This window comes from Mustela nivalis, assembly GCF_964662115.1.
Source record: "Mustela nivalis genome assembly, chromosome: 10".
Taxonomy (NCBI): Eukaryota; Metazoa; Chordata; class Mammalia; order Carnivora; family Mustelidae; genus Mustela; species Mustela nivalis.
The window spans coordinates 25,549,688-25,573,105 of record NC_139029.1 but is presented as its reverse complement, the minus strand read 5'-3'; the positions used below and the strand labels follow the sequence as shown (position 1 = coordinate 25,573,105).

Sequence of the window (23,418 nt, the reverse complement as noted above, 5' to 3'; positions counted from 1 at the left end):
CTGTACGTCAAGTAAATAAATAAAATCTTAAAAAAAAAAAAAAGATTTATTTATATACATTTCGCATGGGTGGCTCCCTGCTCAGTGGGGAGTCTGCTTCTCCCTCTCCCTCTGCCCCTCCCCTCCCATGCTTTCTCACAAGGGCACTTTTTCTCTCTCTCTCTTGAATAAATAAATAAATAAAATATGTTTTTTAAAGATTTATTTATTCATGGGGGGGAAGGGGCAGAGTGAGAGGGAAAGAGAGAATCTTGAGCAGACTCCCCACTAAGCAGGGAGCCCATTAGGGCTGATCCTGTGACCCTGAGATTATGATCAGAGTGGAAATCAAGAGTGGGAAACTCAACTAACTGAGCCATGCAGGCACCCCTGAATTATATTTCTTAAAAGATCACCCTTGGTGCCGTATGGAAAATGGATTAGAGAGCACCCAGAAAGACAGCAAGATGACAAATTAAAATGTGGTTGCAGTAATTTAGCTGAGAGATGGAGGTAAAAAAAGATTAGGTTATAGTGGTAGAGATGGAGAGAGGTAAATAGATTCATGATACACTTAGTAGGTAGAACTGAGTTCTGGATTTTATGAAGAGGATGAATCCTTGTTTTGTTTTTTTTTTTAAGATTTTATTTATTTATTTGACAGAGAGAGATCACAAGTAGGCAGAGAGGCAGGCAGAGAGAGAGAGGAGGAAGCAGGCTCCCTGCTGAGCAGAGAGCCCGATGTGGGACTCGATCCGAGGACCTTGAGATCATGACCTGAGCAGAAGGCAGCGGCTTAACCCACTGAGCCACCCAGGCGCCCAAATCCTTGCTGTTTTTAACTAGGTGATGCTATTTAGTATGCTGGGGAAGATTGTGGGGAAGAACAGGTTAGACTTTTTCTTTTTAAGATGTTACTTATTTATTTGACAGAGAGAGAGAGAGAGAGATCACAAATAGGCAAAAAGGCAGGCAGAGAGAGAGAGAGAGAGAGGGAGAAGCAGGCTCCCCACTGAGCAGAGAGCCCAATGCAGGGCTCAATCCCAGGACTCTGAGATGATGATCCAAGCCAAAGGCAGAGGCTTAACCCACTGAGCCACCCAGGCGCCCCACCAGGTTAGGCTGATAAAATCAAAAGGTCCAGGGTGCCTGGGTGGCTCAGTGGGTTAAGCTGCTGCCTTTGGCTCAGGTCATGATCTCAGGGTCCTGGGATCGAGTCCCGCATCGGGCTCTCTGCTCAGCGGGAGCCTGCTTCCTCCCCCCTCTCTCTCTCTGCCTGCCTCTCTGCCTACTTGTGATCTCTCTCTGTCAAATAAATAAAAAATAAAATCTTAAAAAAAAAATCAAAAGGTCCATTTTAGATATACTCTATCTGATATGCCAGCGAGACCTCCAAGTGGAGAGGTCTAAGAAGTAGTTGAATATATGACATAGGAACTCAAAGGACAGACCTACCCTACTATGGAATTATACATTTAAAGATTTTTTTTTTAAGATTTTATTTATTTATTTGACAGACAGAGATTACAAGTAGACAGAGAAGCAGGCAGAGAGAGAGGAAGGGAAGCAGGCCCCCTGCTGAGCAGAGAGCCTGATGTGGGACTCGATCCCAGGACCTTGAGATCATGACCTGAGCCAAAGGCAGCGGCTTAACCCACTGAGCCACCCAGGCGCCCCACATTTAAAGATTATTAACATTTAGGTGGTATTTGGTCTTGAAGCGATTATCTACATAAGGAGAGAACAGTTAGTTGTTAAAGAGTGTCTAGAAATGAGCTCTGAAATATCTCAGCATTTAGAAGTGCTATAAGGGAGGAGTCAGCGACAGAGAGGGATCTCTGAAACAGGAGAAAAATCATCAGTGTGGTGTCACACACGCCCGTGAGAAAAGTGTTTCATCAAAGACAGAGGGCCATCCATGTGGAAGGTTACTAACAGGTAAAAAGAGTTAATTATAGAGAAGTGTTTATTAAATTTTGCAACATGTGGATCACTATCATCCCTGGCAAGGCATCTTTTAAGAGGAGAAGGGTGGACAGATTAGGGTAGATTTAAGAGGAAATTGAGGTGAGGAAGTGGAGACCTCTAGTGTAGACAACTTGTTTTAGTTTTCTTGTAAAGAAGAATGAAAGGGCGCCTGGGTGGCTCAGTGGGTTAAAGCCTCTGCCTTCAGCTTAGGTCATGATCCTAGGATCCTGGGATTGAGCCCCACATTGGGCTCTATGCTCAGTGGGTAGCCTGCTTCCTCCTCTCTCTCTGCCTGCCTCTCTGCCTGCTTGTGATCTCTGTCAAATAAATAAATAAAATCTTTTTTTAAAAAAAGAATGAAGACATGAGATGAAAGGATAAAAGTTTTGTTTATTTTGAAGATGGTTGTGTCTCAGTAGAAGTAACTGATGATACAGTGAGGAAAAATCCTTGAGAAGACATTCGGGGGGTGGGTATCCACAGCACTAGAGGAGGGGTCTGCCCTTTGATGGGGCGAAGACACATCTTTCGTGGTATCAGGAAGAAAGACAGAGAGGATGGGTACAAATATAAGCAGGCTTGAGGCTTTCCATCTAGATGAGAGTGTTCCTCTCTGATGATTTGTATTTTCTCAAAGAAAATAGGAAAATTAGTTATGGTGAAGTGAGAGAAGAAGGTATAAGAGTTTGAAGACAGAAAGCATGAAATACACTATCTCTGGAAGTGGGGAAGTGGGAAAGTGAATTTACTAGTGAGATTCAGTAAGATTGCCAGAAAAGTCTAATGCCCTTTGAGGCTTGTGGTCAGGAATTTAAAGTGAAAGCCTCAGCTCTTTTAAAGAAAGTGAATTGTTAGGTCCACTTAGAATTGGGGTTTTACCAAGTGAGTACAATGGAGAAAGAGAAAAACAAGAATTGTATTTGTGAGCAATCATAACATCTAAGCCTGGCGACAGATGTTATGAATATAAGAATGTGAAAGTGAAAAAGTAATACATTTAATGATCTGAAGGTTTTGAGGAAGTAAAAAAAATCAGAGTTACTATTGTTCAGAAAGTTGAGATGCTTAAAAGGAGATCTTAGAGATGGTATAGTTACTAGCAATAACAAACACCGGATTACTATGTGGAGGGTTAGGTGGATACTATAGGATGGAAGGGAAGATTGTTGGAGGTGAAGAATTAACAGAATATCCGGCAGTCATCCAAATAGATGTTGAATGATGAGCAGAAGTAGAGATGGAGGGCGCCTGGGTGGCTCAGTGGGTTAAGCTGCTGCCTTCGGCTCAGGTCATGATCTCAGGGTCCAGGGATCCAGTCCCGCATCGGGCTCTCTGCTCAGCAGGGAGCCTGCTTCCTTCTCTCTCTCTCTCTGCCTGCCTCTCAGTGTACTTGTCATTTCTCTCTGTCCAATGAGTAAATAAAATCTTTAAAAAAAATAAATAAAAGAAGTAGAGATGGAAAGGAAGACAAAGAGCCATGAGCTAGTATTAATAAAGGAAGGAATGATCCATCAAAAGGTCCATGGATGACAGTAACTTGGAAGGGTATTAACGGACATGGCTGGGGTACTTCAAAGTTGGAGGGTTTTTTTTGTTGTTGTTTTTAACCAATAGTTTTTTTTTGTTGTTGTTGTTAGATTTTTATTTATTTACTTGACAGACTGATTACAAGCAGACAGGGAGGCAGGCAGAAAGAGAGGAGAGAAGAGGAAGCAGGCTCCCCGCTGAGCAGAGAGCCTGATCCGGGTCTCCATCCCAGGAGCCTGGGATCATGACCGGAGCCGAAGGCAGAGGCTTTAACCCACTGAGCCACCCAGGTACCCCCAAACTTAGAGTTTGAAGTAAGAAGGATACTGTCCATTGTTTGATTCCATATAGATATTTTAACATTGTAATTTTAAAGTATCTTAATCTGCTCACAAAGTGTTGAGTGCTAGTGGATTATTTTATTTATTTGAGAGAGAGAGGGAGAGAAAGCACAAGCAGGGGAAGGACAGAGGGAGAGAGTGAGGGAGAAGAACACTCCCCGCCTAGCAGGGAGCCCAACGCGGGGCTCCATCATAGGACCCTTGGGATCATGACCCGAGTCGAAGGCAGATGCCCCAGTACTAGTGGAGTTAAAGAAAATGTTATATTCATTCTGTGATTTGTGTATGTAAATTACTAGTCTATACACACGCATATATGTACACAATTAAAACTTTTCTTTTTGAACAAAGAGTGCACTAATTTAAGCCTATTCCAAAGTTTATATTGCTAAAACAAATCTGTACTCCAGTGAGGTTCCAAAATGAAATTAATAAGACTGTGTGTGAAATCGGTAAGATTTTATTTCTCTAATTTAATTGGCCCAGCACAAGGTAGAGTAGGTAGTAAGCACAAGTAATTTATGCTTTTGAACCAGAGAACATCTGTTCTTTTCGGGCAAGAATACCGGCAGGCAGCTCTTGGGGGGTAATCAAGAAAAGAAAAGGGTCCTCTAACATCTCTCCCCAGGAGCTGATAGGGCCCTGGCTATCAGGGAAAATTGCTCTGGCGAACCCATTCAAATTTCTCACAGCAAATCACAGTGGCCTACAGCCAACTCCTTTTCCGCTCATTGGCCAACTGGAAACTTCAGCCCCTCCCCCCACACCTCCCTCCTCTCATCCGGAAGCCAATCGGAAAGATAAGCGCTCCGTAACTTAGTGTCATCAAGTACCGTACTTGCAATTGGCTATTGGAGCTACCGATCGAGAAGTAGGCGGGGCCATACCAGCTGGTCTATATAAGACGAGGACAAAGGCGGCGCGCCGCCTGTGTCATCCGCCATCTTGTGCGAAGCAAGGTGGCCTCCACGTTCCCTGAGCGTCTTCTCCGCTTCTGCCTCGACCGCCCCTTGATCACAGACATGTCTCGGGACCGGTTCCGGAGCCGTGGCGGTGGCGGTGGCGGCTTCCACCGGCGCGGAGGAGGCGGCGGCCGCGGCGGCCTCCACGACTTCCGCTCCCCGCCACCCGGCATGGGCCTCAATCAGAACCGCGGACCCATGGGGCCCGGCCCGGGCCAGGGTGGCCCCAAGCCCCCGATCCCGCCACCGCCTCCGCATCAGCAACAGCAGCAGCCACCGCCGCAACAGCCGCCACCACAGCAGCCGCCGCCGCTTCAGCCGCCACCGCATCAGCCGCCGCATCAGCAGCCGCCGCCGCCACAGGACTCGTCCAAGCCCGTCGTTCCTCAGGGACCCGGCCCGGCTCCCGGAGTGGGCAGCGCTCCGCCGGCCTCGGGCTCGGCACCGCCTGCCACTCCTCCGACCTCCGGGGCCCCTACGGGGCCGGGCCCCACCCCGACCCCGCCGCCCGCTGTCACCTCGGCGCCCCCCGGGGCGCCCCCGCCCGCGCCGCCGAGCAGCGGGGTCCCCACCACCCCGCCTCAGACCGGGGGCCCGCCGCCTCCACCCACAGGGGGCCCAGGCCCTGGGCCTAAGCAGGGCCCAGGACCCGGAGGCCCGAAGGGCGGCAAAATGCCAGGCGGGCCGAAGCCCGGCGGTGGCCCGGGCCTAAGCACTCCTGGCGGCCACCCCAAGCCGCCGCACCGAGGCGGCGGGGAGCCCCGCGGAGGTCGGCAGCACCACCCGCCCTACCACCAGCAGCACCACCAGGGCCCCCCGCCTGGCGGGCCAGGCGGCCGCAGCGAGGAGAAGATCTCCGACTCAGAGGTGAGTGTCTCCCGGAGCTACGCGTCGGTTTCTCTAAGATGGCGGCGGCCCCCTCCTCTTTCCCTTCCCGGCCTCCATTTTGTCGGAGACCGGAAGGCGCGTGCGCGCGGGCGGTGGAGGGCGGGGCCGCTGCCGGAGCGTGGGGCGGAAGGCGTGGGTCCTCTTCCTGGCCCCAGGCTATTCTCCCGGCTGGCTGAGGACCGAGGGTGGGTGGCCTGAGGAGGCAGCGATGAGAAGCTGTGCTCGGCCCTGTTAAAACCAGAGGATCCTGGGGACGGAGTAGAGCGTGAAATGCAGGGTTGGCCAGGTTGCGGGAGACCTTAAAAGCGCAGGCACAAAGGCACCAGTGATAGCAGGATTTTCATCGCATCCTTTTTTTCACTTAATAGTCGGTGGCCATTTTAACTTAATGTGTTAATGCTACGATTTAGGTTTGCCAGGAATACTTAATATATACAGCTGATGTTGATTGTGTTGAGTCGAGTTTGGAGAGGGCTATAGGTCTATTTTCGAGTGTTTTGGATGATTTGGGCTATTTGATGATAGTTAATACGTTGGAAATCCCTATGATATGGAATCTTGACTTTGACTGTAAATGGAACAGAAAAGCAACCCGATTGGTGGTATTACCCAGTCTGGGAAAGCGAACATTATTACTGGATTTTTCTACTTGTTAAGGTCATTCATTGGTTTCTGAAAATTTCCTTCCTTTTTCATTAGGGATTTAAAGCCAACTTGTCTCTCTTGAGGAGGCCTGGAGAGAAAACTTACACTCAGCGTTGTCGGTTGTTTGTTGGGAATCTACCTGCTGATATCACAGAGGATGAATTCAAAAGACTTTTCGCTAAATATGGAGAACCAGGAGAAGTTTTTATCAATAAAGGCAAAGGATTTGGGTTTATTAAACTTGTGAGTTTTTTTTCTTTTTTAATGTGGATTTAGAGGGGTTTTCAGGGGTTTTCCCTTGTTTTTTGCTACTGCAAACTCTAGTGTTCAAGCCAACAGCAGTAAATTGGTCTTTAAAATTTTCATCGTTATTTACAAAAAAGGTACATTTGTATTATGAATAATTGTTGGTACTAAGAAAAGACAGGAGTGGGTGGGTAAGACCTTTACCTACCCTGGGTGGTGTCAGGGAGAGCTGCCTGCGGATCTTGAGCTAAGCTGGAGAAAGGGAAGGGAGTTAAGCTTTTGACCGTTCTGGAGTGGATGTTAACTGATGTTGAAGTTATATTAACATGAGTATGTCTGATACTTTCAGGAATCTAGGGCATTGGCTGAAATTGCCAAAGCTGAACTTGATGATACACCCATGAGAGGTAGACAGCTTCGGGTTCGTTTTGCCACACACGCTGCCGCTCTCTCCGTTCGAAATCTTTCACCTTACGTTTCCAATGAACTGTTGGAAGAAGCCTTTAGCCAATTTGGTCCTATTGAAAGGGCTGTTGTAATTGTGGATGATCGTGGGAGATCTACAGGGAAAGGCATTGTTGAATTTGCTTCTAAACCAGCAGCAAGAAAAGCCTTTGAAAGATGCAGTGAAGGTGTTTTCTTACTGACAACGTAAGTTTATATGCTTATAGTAATTTTTATTTATTAACTTGGATGAGGAAGTTGGGATAAAACTGAAAGCAGTTAAGATGGAACCATTTCTGTTACTAGAACTCCTCGTCCAGTCATTGTGGAACCACTTGAACAATTAGATGATGAAGATGGCCTTCCTGAAAAACTTGCACAGAAGAATCCAATGTATCAAAAGTAAGATTGATTTAATCTGAGCAATTTTTTTTTATCTGAGCAATTTTTAATTGCAGATGAGAACTTGTAGTAGTTTTTCAGTTTTGTTTAGAGAATGAGAAATTCTTTGAAATGCATGTGCTTGATAGAAATATAAGGGTCAGGAAGTTTAGAGGTTTTGAAGCAGAGATAGTCAAATGCTTAATGTTTGTTGCTTAATGTTTTATATGCAGTTTTGTTTGGCCTTTGAACAACTGCATGATGAATACCTATCTTTTTAAGGATTAAAAAACAGCTCTTGAGGGATGCCTGGGTGGCTCAGTAGATTAAGCTGCTGCCTTTCGCTTAGGTCATGATCCCCGTGTTCTGGGATCGAGTCCCGCATGGGGCTCCCTGTCCAGCAGGGAGCCTGCTTCTCTCTCTGCCTCTGCCTGCTTGTGCTGTCTCTCTGACAAATAAATAAATAAAATCTTTTAAAAAATAAGTCCTTGAATAGGAATTTGGGTAGAGGAAATAAAATTAGGAAATGAGGAAGGTGGGATTTATTTCCCAGGATTTATTGTCCTGGGATCTGTTATTTATTACTTTGTGAAGATTTGTTTATTAGTACGGCCAGGTACATGTGGCGTGGTTGTGGGTGGGAGTAGGAGAGAATCTTAAGTAGACTTCTGCTGAGGCAGGGCTCACTCTGATGGCCTGAGCCAAAATCAAGACTCAGAATGAGCCAAGCAGCTGGCCCTGGAACATGCCATTTTTAATGTAGGCTGTTTTGCATGAACCAAGGGGGCTGTTCCCTTTTGGGATTTCTTACATGTGATAGGCCGGGGGGACGTCTGTTCTTAGGGCAGTCAGGTAGTATCTCTTGCGTGTGTCACAAACTGGTTCATGTTTAAATACTGTCAGGGAGAGAGAAACGCCTCCTCGTTTTGCCCAACATGGCACATTTGAGTATGAATATTCTCAGCGTTGGAAATCCCTTGATGAAATGGAAAAACAGCAAAGGGAACAAGTTGAAAAAAACATGAAAGATGCAAAAGACAAATTGGAAAGTGAAATGGAAGATGCCTATCATGAGCATCAGGCAAATCTTCTGCGTCAAGGTAAAGACCCTTTTGTGTAAATATCACTGATGGGATCAGTTGGTTTTTGAAATTTTTTTATAGTCCCATTGATGTGAATTCAAAACAATTTTCTAATGTTCAGATCTGATGAGACGCCAGGAAGAATTAAGACGCATGGAAGAACTTCACAATCAAGAAATGCAGAAACGTAAAGAAATGCAACTAAGGTAAAATTTTGTTAAGCTAATAAGCCTTTGCTTCTGGATTAACATTCAGAGGGAAAGATGGGCCTAAATTTTGCAGGCGAGTCTGATGGACTACAGGGAGGTTACATACTGGTCAGTGTTGGTTTAACACAAAGTTGGAGTAGAATGTAAGGTTTTGATTGATGACGTCTGTTTTCTTTGCCAGAATGCTTCTAAGTCTCTTCTACACTCCACGCTTTCATGTGTGTTTGCTGTAATCTAGACTTCGTAAAGCTCTGAGGCACATTACTAGCTTTCTTTAAATTGGCTTTTAAAAGATGCGTATGACACTTTAGTTTATATGCTTGGTGAATATTTCCAGGCAAGAAGAAGAACGACGTAGAAGGGAAGAAGAGATGATGATTCGTCAGCGTGAAATGGAAGAACAAATGAGACGCCAAAGAGAGGAAAGTTATAGCCGGATGGGCTACATGGATCCAGTAAGTAAAATTCTTTTGAAATGTAATTGGAGTTGTCTACAAAACTTGGAGGTACCTCAAATGAAACTTTGCTCAAATAAATGACATTTTTACTTGACGGCCGTTCTTTATACGAGTGTGTTATTATGATTAATACACTTTTAAGTTTTATTTTCTTGGCTGGGCCTAAAGATTTCACTGATTGGGAAGAAGCCTTACGGGTTTTCTGATAATTGAGTTCTCAACATTTGGTTTCAGAATACTGGTTTTACGTGTAGTCTTAACTGATTTTTAAGTTTTGGAAATTTTTTGGTATAGTACAGGTGTATGAAAGGGTTCATTTTTATTTCTTTTTCTTGCAGAGAGAAAGAGACATGAGAATGGGTGGTGGAGGAGCAATGAACATGGGAGGTAAGCAGGAAAATCAAATTAGCAGTACCATTAGAGAGCAGTGTCCTGGTTGAGTTGTAACCAGCATTTTTGTTTCCTAGATCCCTATGGTTCAGGAGGCCAGAAATTTCCACCTCTAGGTGGTGGAGGTGGCATAGGTTATGAAGCTAATCCTGGAGTCCCACCAGCAACCATGAGTGGTTCCATGATGGGAAGCGACATGGTAATGTATCCTGTATGACGTAGTACGAAGGAAATTCTCATTTTTCACAACTTACGTGTGTGTGTTTTGTTTTTTGTTTTTTGGTTTTTTTTTCTTTTTTAAGTAGGTAACTGGACCTCTTTTTAGTTCCCTTATCACGTAAATCATAATATCGAGGAGTACTTTGGCAACATAGAAGAACTCAGTGTGTGGTAACCTAAACAGAAATGGTTGCCAACAAGAAGTCAATGCTGTCAGTAGTATGTTGGAGTTCTCTTTGGCAATAAGTAGACATAGGTGCTTTCTATTATATTGCTTGTGTACTTTCGCACTCTAGCACATGGCAAATTGAAATTCTAAATGTTAGATGATGTACCTGATTATTCTACATCCAAGTGAGAGTAATCAAATGGCAAACTGTCATTCATTAAGCTGATATTTGCCATAAGTATGAATCAGACTTGTAGTTTATAGTTTTAGGCATGTTCTAGTGATGTGTAGGACTTTGATCTATATTTGGTGTGGTTTCTACCCATGAAAAGGGAGTTGTTCACTGTTTTGACTCGTCGTTTCCCACTTGTTGGGCCTGTCAGTAGGTGCACCTTCTAAAATAAACTGACATCTCTATTTTGCTACAGGATAGCAAAAATCATTGACAGTTTTAAGCATACTAGTTGTGTGCATTTGATCTGAACCTTCTTGATGCTTTCATATTTTAACTGTACAGATAGCCTGTCAGGATGCTTTAGAACCACCAAGTGAGTTGGTCTGAGTGGCTGTGTTAGGGCTTTACAGATTGTAGGAAAATTGAATATTGGATTTAGAGGTGGGTTTAGAGAAGAATGCATTTTCACAACTGAACTGAATCTGATTGGTTCACCTGCAAACTTTTGGCAAAGGAGGGAAGCTTTAGCACGAAGCTTATTAGATTCATTTTACATATAGGAGTATAAGGATTTAGTATGGGGCCTAGTCTATTTAAAATCTCCATAAGGTTTTTTGAGAATTAGAATCATAAATACCTGGTTGGGTTAAAATATAGTGTTACTAGCTTTCTTTAAATTAAGTTTTAAAAAAATACTGTGGGTAACATTTTGGTTTATATGCTTTTCTGAAAGGCAGATTGTAGGTCTGTATCAGATTTGTAAAACTAATTTGACGTGATGTTCCCACAATTAAGGTTCTTTGTATGTCCCTTGTAACAGATAGGGTTTTAAGGTGATGTAATAACATAATCGTGAAACCCAAAAATTTTCTTAGAGCTTTTGAGATACACAGCATAATGGGCTAAAACCCTGAAATTTTTAGGATTTTGAGAAATAGTTTAGAGGGTTGAGGTTTAGTTTTTTAAGTAGTTCTATAGTGTTCAGTAGGAAACCTATTGGAAATACGTATAGGAACAGTTAAACCCTGATGCTCCCCCCCTGCATTTTTGGAGTGATGCTCTTAGTAATTTATTCTGAATGGAATTTGAAAGATAGTTGAGGCTTCTGTGCTTTGCATATCTATAGGGTTTTTCTATTTGGGGAATATAGATTTCTCAGATTAGAAGTACTTAAAACCAGGTGGAATCATGAAATCCTGCTTTATTGCAGTTACTTGAGCTTGGTGTTTAGTTGTTTGGGAGAAAGCCAAAACGTGGAATCATAGCTAACCAGTGGACTTTCAAAGACCTGAAGAAAAAGCTGGGCCGGTGTGGGGGTGGGCTGTATATTCAGTCAATTTGCAGCAACACAGACTACTGGGAACATAATTGTCTCTGGTTATGTAGTGATGGTTCTGAAGGTGGTATACCTGTGAGAATATGGCAATACTTTTTAATGAAGTTACTGTGCCGGTTAAGTGACTAAATCTGTTAGTCTTTTATGCTTTTTCTTTTTGTAGTCTGGTAGCATTTTATTAAAACTTTGAACCTTTTAAGATTTCTGCAAGTTAGCAGATGTGTCTTAAGATCTTGAAAAGCACAAGGTTTCTTACGCAGCTCATGCCACTAACTGGTGAGTAGGTCTTTGTCACTTCATTGAGTGCATTGAATCTGTCTGGTTGGGCTTGTTAGGCTTACTTGGAAAATAAATTTCCTGTTCAGACCTTGAAAGTGAGAAGTTTGCAAGCTTTTCCAGTGGGTTAATCTGATGTGAAATTTCTTAAAACTCATTTTGGAATGGGTTTTCACATCTGCACTAATGCTTAAATTTTTTAGCACTACAGGGAAGACCTATTCTTTGAAACAGGTGTATGAGAATGGCTCAAGTGGGAACATACCACAAGGCATGTATTATCGTAAACTAATTTTCAAATTACCCTTTTTTCCTTTCTATGTTCCCGGTACCTGTGGATCGACTCATTGGTGATTGTATCGACGAACGTTGACTACGGAACCTTCTAAAATATTTACTTAACACACATGGACATCAACTACATATAATGAACTGTTAATTTACTGTTCCAATAGCGTACTGAGCGCTTTGGGCAGGGAGGTGCGGGACCTGTGGGTGGACAGGGTCCTAGAGGAATGGGGCCTGGAACTCCAGCAGGATATGGTAGAGGGAGAGAAGAGTATGAAGGCCCAAACAAAAAGCCCCGATTTTAGATGTGATACCTAGGTTTTCATTCCAGTTTGTTTTTGTCTTTTCTTGTTTAGATACCAATCTTTTAAATTCTTGCATTTTAGTAAGAAAGCTACCTTTTTATGGATGTTAGCAGTTTATTGACCTAATATTTGTAAATGGTCTGTTTGGGCAGGTAAAATTATGTAATGCAGTGTTTCAAACGGGAATTTTTTTTCTTTTTATTTACTTTTTTTTTAACTGTATAATGTCCCTCAAGTTATGGCAGTGTACCTTGTGCCACTGAATTTCCAAAGTGTACCAATTTTTTTTTTACTGTGCTTCAAATAAATAGAAAAAATAGTTATAATATTGATCTTCAACTTTGCCATTCATGCTTCTATGCACATTAGGCTAGGTATTCCACTTTGAAAGCATGAGCGTGTCTAGGCCTTCAAATGGCACCTGCCGTTTCTGGGAAATGTATCTGTAGGCTAAGTATTGCTTTCTACAAACAAGTACCCCCTTGTTTTAAAAAGAAGAAATGCATATTGAAGTAGTTTCATGATTTGATTTGTTTGGCATTATAGGAAGCAAGCTGGTGCTAAGTATTTTTAAATGGTTATGTAAGCAAGCTGAACTGTAAATCTTCCTTCGGGAATGTGTATTAAGATGATGGAATGGGTGAAAGACTATTGGTAGGGAGAGAAAGTGGGTATGACTAAATGGATCTTTATGGCCCTATGATCTATCCTTTCCTTGAAAGTTTCTGAAGAAAAAGTGGAAAGATCATTCTGTTGCATTTCTCCATTCTTGTTTTTAAAAGAACAAGTCCCAAGCCCTACATATGGCTTGTATTGAACTTTCACATTTGAATTAAAGATTGTTAAACATGAAGCCTTTTCATGTATTACTTCAAGTGATTTATGAAGATGGGGTTTAGTCTGAAAAATGCAACTGGAAAGTAAGACGCGTAGTAACCATAAAGTAGCTTTAGCTATGTATGCATTTGTACTCTGTAACTTTTTACATCTCCTTGTGCTACTGCTGGTGGGCAAAATCTGTAGGACTGTAACAATCTACTTGTTCTCTTGTCTAAGAACTAGTGGTGACTGTTAATGACAAATAGGGTTGCAGATAATTCTTACTGTAAAATATTTGTTAACATGTTTTTCCATAGTTTACTTTCGATGTAGCACTAATTCTGGAGAGAGTTGCTTATGCTACACAGTACAAAAAGCCCTTCTTCCCACCATAAAGTTTTGGAGTGTTTCGATGGTGTTGTCAGTTGATTGTCAACTTCATTGAATCTCCTTCCATTAGGAAAGACATTTTGACTTTTATTAAAGTAGATCGTTACTGTTGTCTGTTAGTACAACGGGAACCTGTTTTCCCAGTGCATATATGTTAGCAGAGGAAGAGTTTCCTAAAAGTAGGTAAAGTAACGAACGGTTTGGCTTGTTCTTAGTTACGTTTCCATTCAAATTTGTACATTACAGAGCTCTCACTATGGAATGTGTCTTCCTCTTTTTCACCTCTGTTCTTGGTGCTAATTGGCAAAAGTAAAATTCTAAATCAAATCTTGGTTAAAATGCTGAAGTTTAGTATTGTGCCTGAGTACAAAGGGAAACCTATTGTTGAAACAGTTGAGCACTTTGTGCATAGGAGACTGGATAATACTAAAAGTAAAACACTAGGGGAATATAATTATAGGCGTGTCACCCAGTTCTGCTTGTGTGACTGACAGGTACATGGTGTGCTAATTAAGGAAGAGAGTCTCCTTAGAAAATCATCATTTCTTCACCAAGACATTTGGAAATGGGTAGTAGTTCTACCACTATTCTATCAATAAGGAAGTTTTGTCCTAAGTCATCAATTGGTGATATGTATGAGGTTATCTGTATGGAAACAAGGGTGTGGATTTGAAAGGAATCCATTACAATCTGATTGAATTGTATGGTAGGGACTCCACTAATGATAACATAAGGGGTGTTCATGGGACACCCATAGAGGGTGAACTTGAATGTGTGTGGGCGGGGGCTGGTGGGGAAGTGGGAAAATCTGCCTATAAAATTAATGTTTCAGTTTATTTTTCAGATTACATGCCTTTCTTTATAAGGGATGCTGGCACAGACCCCTAAAATAAGCTTTTGTAGTACTGTACCTTTGAAGAGTGGTGAAGGATGCTTAATGGATAATCTCCTGAAAGTTGTGGCTTTGATAGCCTTACTGTGGGCTGTAGAATTGCTAAACATTGTTTAGCAAATAATGTTGCTTAGTTCCAACTAAGTTTTGCCTTTAATCACTGAAACAGCAGTGTACCAAGGGTTGTAAGCTACTCAAATAGACTTTCAATAAGTCTTGGAATGCATATGATAGTTTTTAGACTAATGTGAATTGAAATCATCTTAAAAAGGAATTTCCTAAAAGCTGATAATGAAATGTGGGGTGGGAAAGGGAGTGTAGTACCTTTGAAGTATTTTAGTCATTTTTCTCATTTAAAGTAACCACCTGCCCCCATTTCCTCTCCTCTACTTTCTCTCATAATTTTGTGTTAAGAGGAACACTGATCGTTTTAAGCTAATTACTCCTAATCTTAAGAAATTGCATTCTCTAAGAGACCCCAGTGTATTTAGTAGGTACCTTCTAAGATTAACCCAATGGCTCACATTCAGTGAAACCCTAATCCTCTTGGCTTAGAACACTAATTAAACTCCTAAGTAGAAGTACTATAAACCCCACCACTCTTTATAGATGTATTATACCACTAATATAAACAGATAATAATTTGGGAAATTGTAACGGTACGCCTGTGCAATTTTTTATAAGTGGCATATTATGGCAGACAAAAATTTAGATACTTGGCTTTTCTTGGGCGCCACTCTGTTGTGGCGGAATGTTTTCTGGTGTTCTTGGACTGCAATTATGCACTATTAAAGTAGTGGCCTGCTACATAACTGCGTTTAGCCAGCATTTCTGCAGTGCGTAACTGTGAGGAACGTAGTACCGCAAATGGCAATGGACATTAGGACCCGGATGTAGTATTCCTGCTTGCTCCAAGATTCTCATTGCCGACTGCATACAGGTAGGTAACAAGCAATATAATCTAACTTGGTGACTTGCTATGTACTTTTATTCCGTGGGCATTCTGACATCACACTTCTGACAATGAAATTGCAGTGCAGCACCTAACACTTGTATGGTAAAGCTAGTTTCTATCAAAACTGCGTGGGTTTGGGCTTAGAGCTGTAATTTGTCAGGCAGAATTCAGTGCTGTTGCAGTTCTCAGATAAAAAGTGCAAACTTGATTCTTTGGTATGTCTGATTCAGTTGCGTGGTTTCCTTTAGTTGCATTGTAACTGAAGAGAACCTGGAGCATATCAGTGGTGTGGGGGAGAGGGAATCAAACCATACTTGGGAAGTAGAGTGCTTTTAAGCATATTGACACGACTGTATAGCCTGTGATACTGAGTCTCTGTTGTAGCAAACTGACCTCATAGGTCAGCAATATCAATTTCAGAATGCAATCTCGGCAATTTCTGTAGGTTGAGTGAATTAAGACAAAGTACAGTTTTTTTTTTGTAATGTGATTTAAATTTTTTTTTTTTTAAATGGGCTTCATGGGAATACCTTTGTTGCTAATGTGGGCTTAGGTGGGAATCTAATGTGTATAGTTCAAGTTATGTGACTTATCTAAAAATGTCTCTGCTCTAAACCTGGGGGAAAGTGGTGTGGCATGTTGATTTGCCTGCAGTTGAATACATGTTGGGAATCATTTCCCAATCCTAAACCTTCGTCGTATTCTGTAGGATAACTGCACATGTTCAGAGTAGCTTTTCAAATTTGGTTCCCTTATTAGCTTTAGGGATGTGATGTTATATAATCCAAAATGTTCACCCAAGAAAAAGAAAAGTCTTCAAAAGCACCTTCTTTTGTTGCTTAGGACTTAAGCTTTGTAAGCTTTGCATCAACTGTTGTTCCAGACCTCAATTCAACTTAACTTTGGTCTCTGAGCTGGTTTTTAGATAGCATGCATGAGAAACCGCTATCATGTATAATGCTTTCTGCTCTGTAACTGGAAAGTTCGGTTTACTTTGCATAAATGCCGGTGAAAACTCTTCATGACTATGAGAATTTTCTTCCACTCTATCAAGAAAAATGGCTTGCTCTTTGGCAAGCAATTCACAAGGTGGGGACAAATTGGTACTTAATATGTAGTCTGTTCAAGCAAATAACTTGACTCTCCTGTTAAAAAAGCAAATGGTGACTAGTTTAGTTCTATATTGATAGTACAATGCAGTGCAAACATAATGCTCAGTATTAGTGACGAGAGTGTCACTAAATTGACATACAACCCTGATGGGGTTTTCCTGTGGCATAATTCATTAAATCGGTGGCCAACACTTGCTGCCGTAATTTAGTGATTCGAGTGCTTAGAAATAAAAGCTCAGGTTTATTTCCTAATAGCCAGTAACAATTTTGAGAGAACGTACTTGTTATAATCTATGGACTTGAGGAACATTACTGGGGAGGGCGGTTAATTTTGCTTCATTTCTGCTTATTTCAAGATGAATAGGTTTTTGCACTTTGAAATGAGAAACCTGTGACTTAAGTCGATTCTTACTAGTTTCGATTTGTATGTAGCTATAATTTGTGAATCTTAGTGTAGAGGGTCTCACTCACTCAAAAAGCTGGGAATAAATGGGTTGCAGTAACAACACTATACCGAGGTGCTTGCATTGTATTTCATAGTCTTTTCTTGTTACAAACCCAAATTATTCTTTTTAATGAGAATGGTCTAAAGTTCAGAGGTGTGATGCCAGAATGCATTTTCGTACTGTTAGGCCCTTGGAACAGATACCGGTGCTTTCTGAAAGATGAAAGAAATGGAATGGGTGCTCTTCACACAGGTTGCAAAACCTACAAAGAATGCATAATAGTCTCATTTTTTTCCCCTAGAGAAGAGATGCGTGTGACTAGTTTGGACTTTTAACCTAAATGGGGGTTGCATGTCTCCTATTGTTAATCATTGTCAGCTGCAGTGACATGATCCACAGTCCTGCATTTACTGCCTTTCCCTTAATGATTTTGGACAGGTTTGAGAGAGCCAGGATGTTTGTTCTGGGCCTTTATTTGGTTTTGGCTTTAGCTGATAATGTTTCAGTGTTCTGTCAGCTAGTGCAGTTCTCAAATGGCTGCCTATTAGGGAAAGAATTCTGAGGATTTGACTGTTCCTAATCATCTGTCATTGCTGCTAGATAATGATTGGCAATTTTTAAGACTCAACTGTGGAAATCTCACAGTTGGTAAACCATCAACCATAAAAATGTTGCTTTTGAACACCAGTGCTGAAAAGATTTTATTTGGAGGGTGAGAAGGGGGCTGGATGCAGGATAGGATAATCTGGAGAATGGGGGAGAATGCAAACGATATAGTATCCCTTATGGATGGTACATGTGCAACAGGGAGCTTTTTTTTTTAATCCCCTTGGCAGTAACTGATAATCAGGGAGGAAGAAAAACCTGGAACTTGAATTAAGGCTGATCTTTCTGGTTTTTGTGCACCGTGGCCCTGCCAGGCATATATAGTGAAGGTGAATGTTTTCTCCCTCAGAAAAACTCAGGTTCCTTGCTGTCCTGAATAAGGCCTAGCTTCCCTGCCCTAACTGAAAACTCAGTGAGGACTTGGAGGGAAAGAACGAGGCAAATACAGAGGATTGCAGGATAACAACTGCATTGTGTACTGTGGATGGGGGAGGGCACTCTTGGAGGACTCCTGCTGCAGGTGGTCAGTCCACCTGAGACCGGAAGACATACTTGAATGGGGAGCAGGGTACGTGCTTTCATATGAAAAGAGAGCTGATGTTAAAACTCATTTGGTAAGGTAAACGTTGTCACATACCTTCACATAAGGGATAGTATATTTTGGGTTGCAGTCAAACTTGATTGTGCTCAGACTGGTGAAAATAGCAGATAGGCTTTTGTATTTTAAATAAGATACAGTTTTTATTCTTTGAATTGAGCTGTCTACTTTATTACTTTACATAAAAATAATTTTAGATTTTTTCCCCCCATCAAGTTTCTTCCTGTTTTCTTTTTTTGGTTTTTTTTTTTCCTTTTTTCTTTTCTTTTTTTTTTTTTTTTTTCTTTTTTTGGTTTTTTTTTTTTTTTTTTAAATGCTGTAACTTGCCCCTAATCTTTGTCTCTGGAATTTTACTCTCTAAATTTTAAAGTTAACTAGCATTTTCAAACCTTTATACCCTTGTCTTTTATATTAACTTTCTCTTATTATTCTTTAGGTAAGAATGATTGAGGTTGGCTGATACTGGAGTACTCACTCACTTCAAGTAAGTTTTCCTTAGAAGTCCTAACCTGTAGAAGACTTTTGAGTGTGATATGTTAACAAAGGTTAAACAATGTGATTTAGCTATGTGGGGTGAGACGTGTTTGGGGTTTTGTTTTTGGTTTTGTTTTTTAAGATCTTATTTATTTGACACGCAGCAAGAGAGGAAACACAAGTGGGGTTGGGGGTGGTGGGAGCTCCCTACTCCCTGCTGAGTAGGGAGCCCAGTGTGGGGCTTGATCCCAGGACCCTGGGATCATGACCTGAGCAAAGGCAGCCGCTTAATGGCTGAGCTACCCAGGCGCCCCAAATGTGTTTGATTTTTTAAGATGTTTACTTCTGAGATAATACCCATGTGTTTTTTTTTTGTTGTTTTTTTTTTTTAAGATTTTATTTCTTAGATCACAAGTAGGCAGAGAGAGAGGATGGAAAGCAGGCTCCCCGCGGAGAAGAGAGCCGGATGTGGGGCTCGATCCCAGGACCCTGGGATCATGACCTGAGCCGAAGACAGATTCTTTAACCCACTAAGCCACCCAGGCGTTCCTGTGTTTTGGTTTTTGAAAACAACATGCAGGGGGCATCTGGGTGGCTCAGTCAAGTATCTGTCCACGGTTCAGGTCATGATCCTGGGGTCCTGAGTTCAAGACCTGCATCAGGCGCTCTCTGCCTGCTTCTCCCTCTCACTCTGCCTCGCCTTGCTTATGTTCTCTTATGCACTTATGCTGTCTCTCAAGTAAAATTTTTTTAAAAAATTGGGTGTGTGAGCTTGAGAAAGTGGGGACTATTTTATTTATAAAAGTGTCAAGACGATAGACAAGTTGACAGAAGGTACATGGATGAAGCTGTGTTGTATACCTAAAACTAATAGACTGTTGTGTGTTTTATGTTTCAGTTTTAAGAAAAGGTACAGGATTGGGGCACCTGGGTGGTTTGGTTGGTTAAATGTCTGCCTTTGGCTTGGGTCGTGATTTCAGGTCCTGGGATTGAGCCCCACATTGGGCTCCTTCCTCAGTGGGGAGCCTGCTTCTCTCTCTCCTGCCTGCTGCTCCCCCTGCTTGTGCATTCTCTGTGTCAGATAAATAAATAAATCCAAAAATAATAGAGATAAAAGATTGTGTAAAGGGAAACCAGCTTGAATTAGTGGAAAAATGCCATATTTTTAGAACTCTAAATTCCACTCTTGACCCATTCAGAATCTCTCTTAAGATTCTCTTTTATTGGGGTGTTTGGGTGGCTCAGTGGGTTAAAGCCTCTGCCTTCTGCTCAGGTCATGGTCCCAGAGTCCTGGGATCGAGCCCCAGCCCTAATCCGTCTCCACCCCACCCCACCCCCGTCTCTGCCTGCCTCTCTGCCTACTTGTGATCTCTGTCTGTCAAAAGAAAGAAATTCTCTTTTACTTAGAGAATAGTCCAGTCTTGGATAGGAGGAAAATCTGAGTGTGTGTGAGGAAATTTAGAAGACTAACTGTAGTGCAGACCAGGTCTTTTCTAAGCAATAACAAAGCAAAACAAAAGAAAAAAACCACTGATTGGGTGGGCCCAAAAATGTGCCTCTTGGTGATCTTGAGAAAAAGATGTACACACTATAGTTAATGAAAATGTAGTATGCTATACATGTTATTTTAATAAGATGATATTTTTAATGATAGGTGGATGAGCTATTAGTCTCAAGACGACATCACACAATGTGAACCAAGAAGGAAAGCCACAGCCTGTAAGACTGAGGAACTATCTAGGTAAGTTGAATGTTTCTTATTCTGTAAACTCCCTTCAGAAGAACTCTTGGGTGTTACAGACATAATTACTTGCGTGTGAATATTTAATTTTAATTTACTCTGTTATAACTGTAGGGAGTAATGTTGTTTTTATACTACTAAAAATATTTACAGTCCTTTTAATAGCCCTCTTGAGGCTGTAGGCATTGTTGTTGGTTTGCCTCAAACCTCAGAAAAACAGGGACTGTAGGGACGCCTGGGTGGCTCAGTCATTACGCGGCTGCCTCTGCCTAGGGTCATGATTCTAGGGTCCTGGGATCAAGCCCCATATTGAGCCCCATCTTGGGCTCCTGCTCAGTGGGAAGCTTGTTTCTCCATCTCCCACTCCCCCTGCTTCATTTCCCTCTTCTGCTGTGTTTCTGTTAAGTAAATAAAATCTTTTAAAGGGGGGGTGCGCCTGGGTGGCTTAGTCGTGAAGCATCTGCCTTCAGCTCAGGTCAAGATCTCAGGGTCCTGGGATCAAGCCCCATGTCGGGCTCCCTGCTCAGTGGGAGGCCTACTTCTCTTTCTCCCACTACTACTTATGTTCCTACTCTCTCTGTCTCTGTCAAATAAATAAAATCTCTCTAAAAAAAAGAAAAGGGACTTTAGTTTTCTGTAGGAGTTTGTTTGCCTCCATACATAGAACTGTACAAAAGAGAAGGTTTGGAAAATTGGAAATTGTCTATTTTTTAACCAAATACTTATAAGATGGGGTCATCTAGAGTTGATGATGTCCTAGAAGGGTTGGCAGTTTTAAAGGGCAACTCAGTTCTGTTGTAGCTGGGAAAGCAGTCATAGACTGTATGTAAACAAAGGGACAGGGCTGCGTGCCAAGAGTTTATAAAAAAAAAATAGTAGGTAGACAGTAGCCTGTTGTCTCATCATCTAATACAAATGGATATAGTTAGATTATAGCTCAGTTAAAGGGCTGTCATAATCATTTAAGAGTAAGGTAGAAATAGTGTTAAGTTAATTGACTGGATTTTAAACCTAGGGGAGGTGCCAGGTAGTGGAGTGTCTTAAGAGATCTCCCTTCTCAATGGTTGCAACTAAAGTTCTAATAAATGGAATTAAAGGTGAATCAACTAGCTGGTGACAAAGGCTGGTGGTAAAATAATCTGCATCTTAATCCTTAACTATATAGTACTTAATGATCTGTAAGTACTGTTAATACTTAAGATTAACAATACTTAATGATCATTAAATACTGTTAATACCCCATTTCTTGATTAGTCTTACTTTGATATTAAAAGGTTTACTTGGTTAGTGCTAAACGGTGAGTGTTTGACAACTCTGATTCTTAACATCTTTTGGAGTAATTGTTTCTTTTAATTGGCAGGATCAGGTGAACTCTGTCCAGAAAACCAATGAAGAACAGGGCAAAGAGGAATGAGCAGCCTAATTGTTAATAAAGACATTTTTAAATCAGATTGTGCTTTTATTTGTTTTGGATTTTGTGTTTAAGTAGGACTTTTTGTTTGTAATATTTTCTTTATATGTCATCACCTTGTTTTTAGGTGACATGGGCATGGAACATAGTGATTCAGGACTTGGGCTTTCTGGCCGAGCTGCTTCAACATTAATTACTGATCAGCCTGATGGCCCTTCCTTGGCTCTTGTCCTAACTTAACCGATTAAGCCATCAATATTTTATAATTACCTTGAATCTTTATAGGTTTTATTCCTAAAATCAGCATGTAATAAAATACAGCAATTATAACTACATGCTCCTCCTTTGATTGGGCTTCAGTCATAATACCATTTTGTATCCTGCTTTTGTATTTCCCCAAAGAATTGTCAGATGACGGTTAAAGAGTATTGACATTACTTCACAAAGAAGCACAGACTGAATTAGAATTCCATCTTGCCAAATAATCATGTTTGGGTTACCCTGAGTAGCAATTTCTTGAAGTTAAAATGAATTGGAATTTCATAGGCAGTGTGAAATAGGAGTAGATTCTTTGAATAGAAGTGGAAGGGAAGGATTGTTGGAATCGACTGTAAAATCGGCTCAATAAAGAAATTTGGAAGTAAAATCTGCTTTTCTCCCTTCACTCTAGTTATTTCGTTGAAACTTGACGAGTTTAGTCAAAGGGTGGTTTGGCACCTTAATTAAGCATTTATTCAGGAAAAGGTATGAAGCACATGTTTAAAAGGTAATTCTGTTGATTTGTCTCTGTGGGCCACGTTACCTAGAGTGCAAAATTTGTTAGCTTGCTGTAATTAAATAGAGGAAGCTCAGAATTTAGAACATCTTGCTCAGTGTTACTTGAAAAAGCACAAAGGAAGAGAGTTGAAAGCCAAAGCAGTCACTGTTCCCATGGGATTTGCTTTGAAAATCTGTGCAAGAGGAAGCCTACCACGGAAAAACTACCAAGAGGTTGAGCATGAAAAAGACTGGGAAGAAATTAAAGGTTCATTTGGGGGAAAAAAATCCCATGTTCATGGATTTAAAGACTTAGCAGTTGGAGCTCCGTGGTGGCTCAGTTGGTTAAGGGTCTGCCTTCAGCTCGGGTCATAATCTCTGTGATGTGAGATACCAGGGTAGTCAAACTTAGGTGGCAGCTGCCTTCCCTCAGAGTAAGCATCCCAAGAAACCCTGATGGAAGCTGCATGACGTGACCTCTCTGACCTAGGTTTGTCACTTCTACACTTGGTAGAAACCGTCACAGTCCCAATGAGATTAATGGGGAGGGGAAATACCCCCCCCCCCCATCCCTCAATGGAAGGAGTGTGAGAATTTGCAGGTACAGTTTTGGGTTTTTGTTTTCTTAAGTATTTTCTTTTATTCTAGATTTTATTTATTTATTTGACAGAGAGAAATTACAAGTACACCGAGAGGCAGGCAGAGAGAGAGAGAAGGAAGCAGGCTCCCTACTGAGCAGAGAGCCCCAGGACCCTGAGATCATGACCTGAGCTGAAGGCAGCGGCTTAACCCACTGAGCCACCCAGGCGCCCCATTAAGTATTTTCTTTTAAAGATTTTATTTGATCTCAAGTAGGCAGAGAGCCTGATGTGGGCAAAGTGCAGATGTTTTGAGACCACTAGAGTCTTGATATTCATAGACTATTCATTT

At 41.6% G+C, this 23,418-nt stretch overlaps 1 protein-coding gene across 2 annotated transcripts; it reads left to right on the top strand.

The window, feature by feature from the left end:
- Positions 1-4,710: 4,710 nt before the first annotated feature.
- On the top strand, positions 4,711-21,772 carry SFPQ (splicing factor proline and glutamine rich). 2 transcript variants are annotated; one of them, XM_082686902.1, is made up of 12 exons: positions 4,736-5,644; positions 6,365-6,553; positions 6,906-7,207; positions 7,307-7,402; positions 8,285-8,481; positions 8,585-8,669; positions 9,010-9,127; positions 9,469-9,517; positions 9,598-9,719; positions 18,543-18,590; positions 20,235-20,321; positions 21,682-21,772. In XM_082686902.1, the coding sequence occupies exons 1-10, from the start codon at positions 4,838-4,840 to the stop codon at positions 18,564-18,566; spliced, it is 1,989 nt and encodes a 662-aa protein (XP_082543028.1). In that variant the 5' UTR covers positions 4,736-4,837; the 3' UTR covers positions 18,567-18,590; positions 20,235-20,321; positions 21,682-21,772. The 2 variants fall into 2 exon arrangements, with proteins under 2 accessions (XP_082543029.1, XP_082543028.1); XM_082686903.1 differs by lacking the exons at positions 18,543-18,590; positions 20,235-20,321; positions 21,682-21,772 and adding an exon at positions 12,151-13,141 and having other exon boundaries at positions 4,711-5,644.
- The last annotated feature ends 1,646 nt before the right edge of the window (positions 21,773-23,418 follow it).

What these genes read in the sequence shown, in the direction of transcription:
- SFPQ (XM_082686903.1), top strand. Translation starts at nt 4,838, where the DNA reads ATGTCTCGGGACCGGTTCCGGAGCCGTGGCGGTGGCGGTGGCGGCTTC. An exon ending in GATTTGGGTTTATTAAACTT is followed by an intron (nt 6,554 to 6,905) that starts GTGAGTTTTTTT and finishes TGATACTTTCAG; the next exon opens with GAATCTAGGGCATTGGCTGA. An exon ending in CCATGATGGGAAGCGACATG is followed by an intron (nt 9,720 to 12,150) that starts GTAATGTATCCT and finishes CTGTTCCAATAG; the next exon opens with CGTACTGAGCGCTTTGGGCA.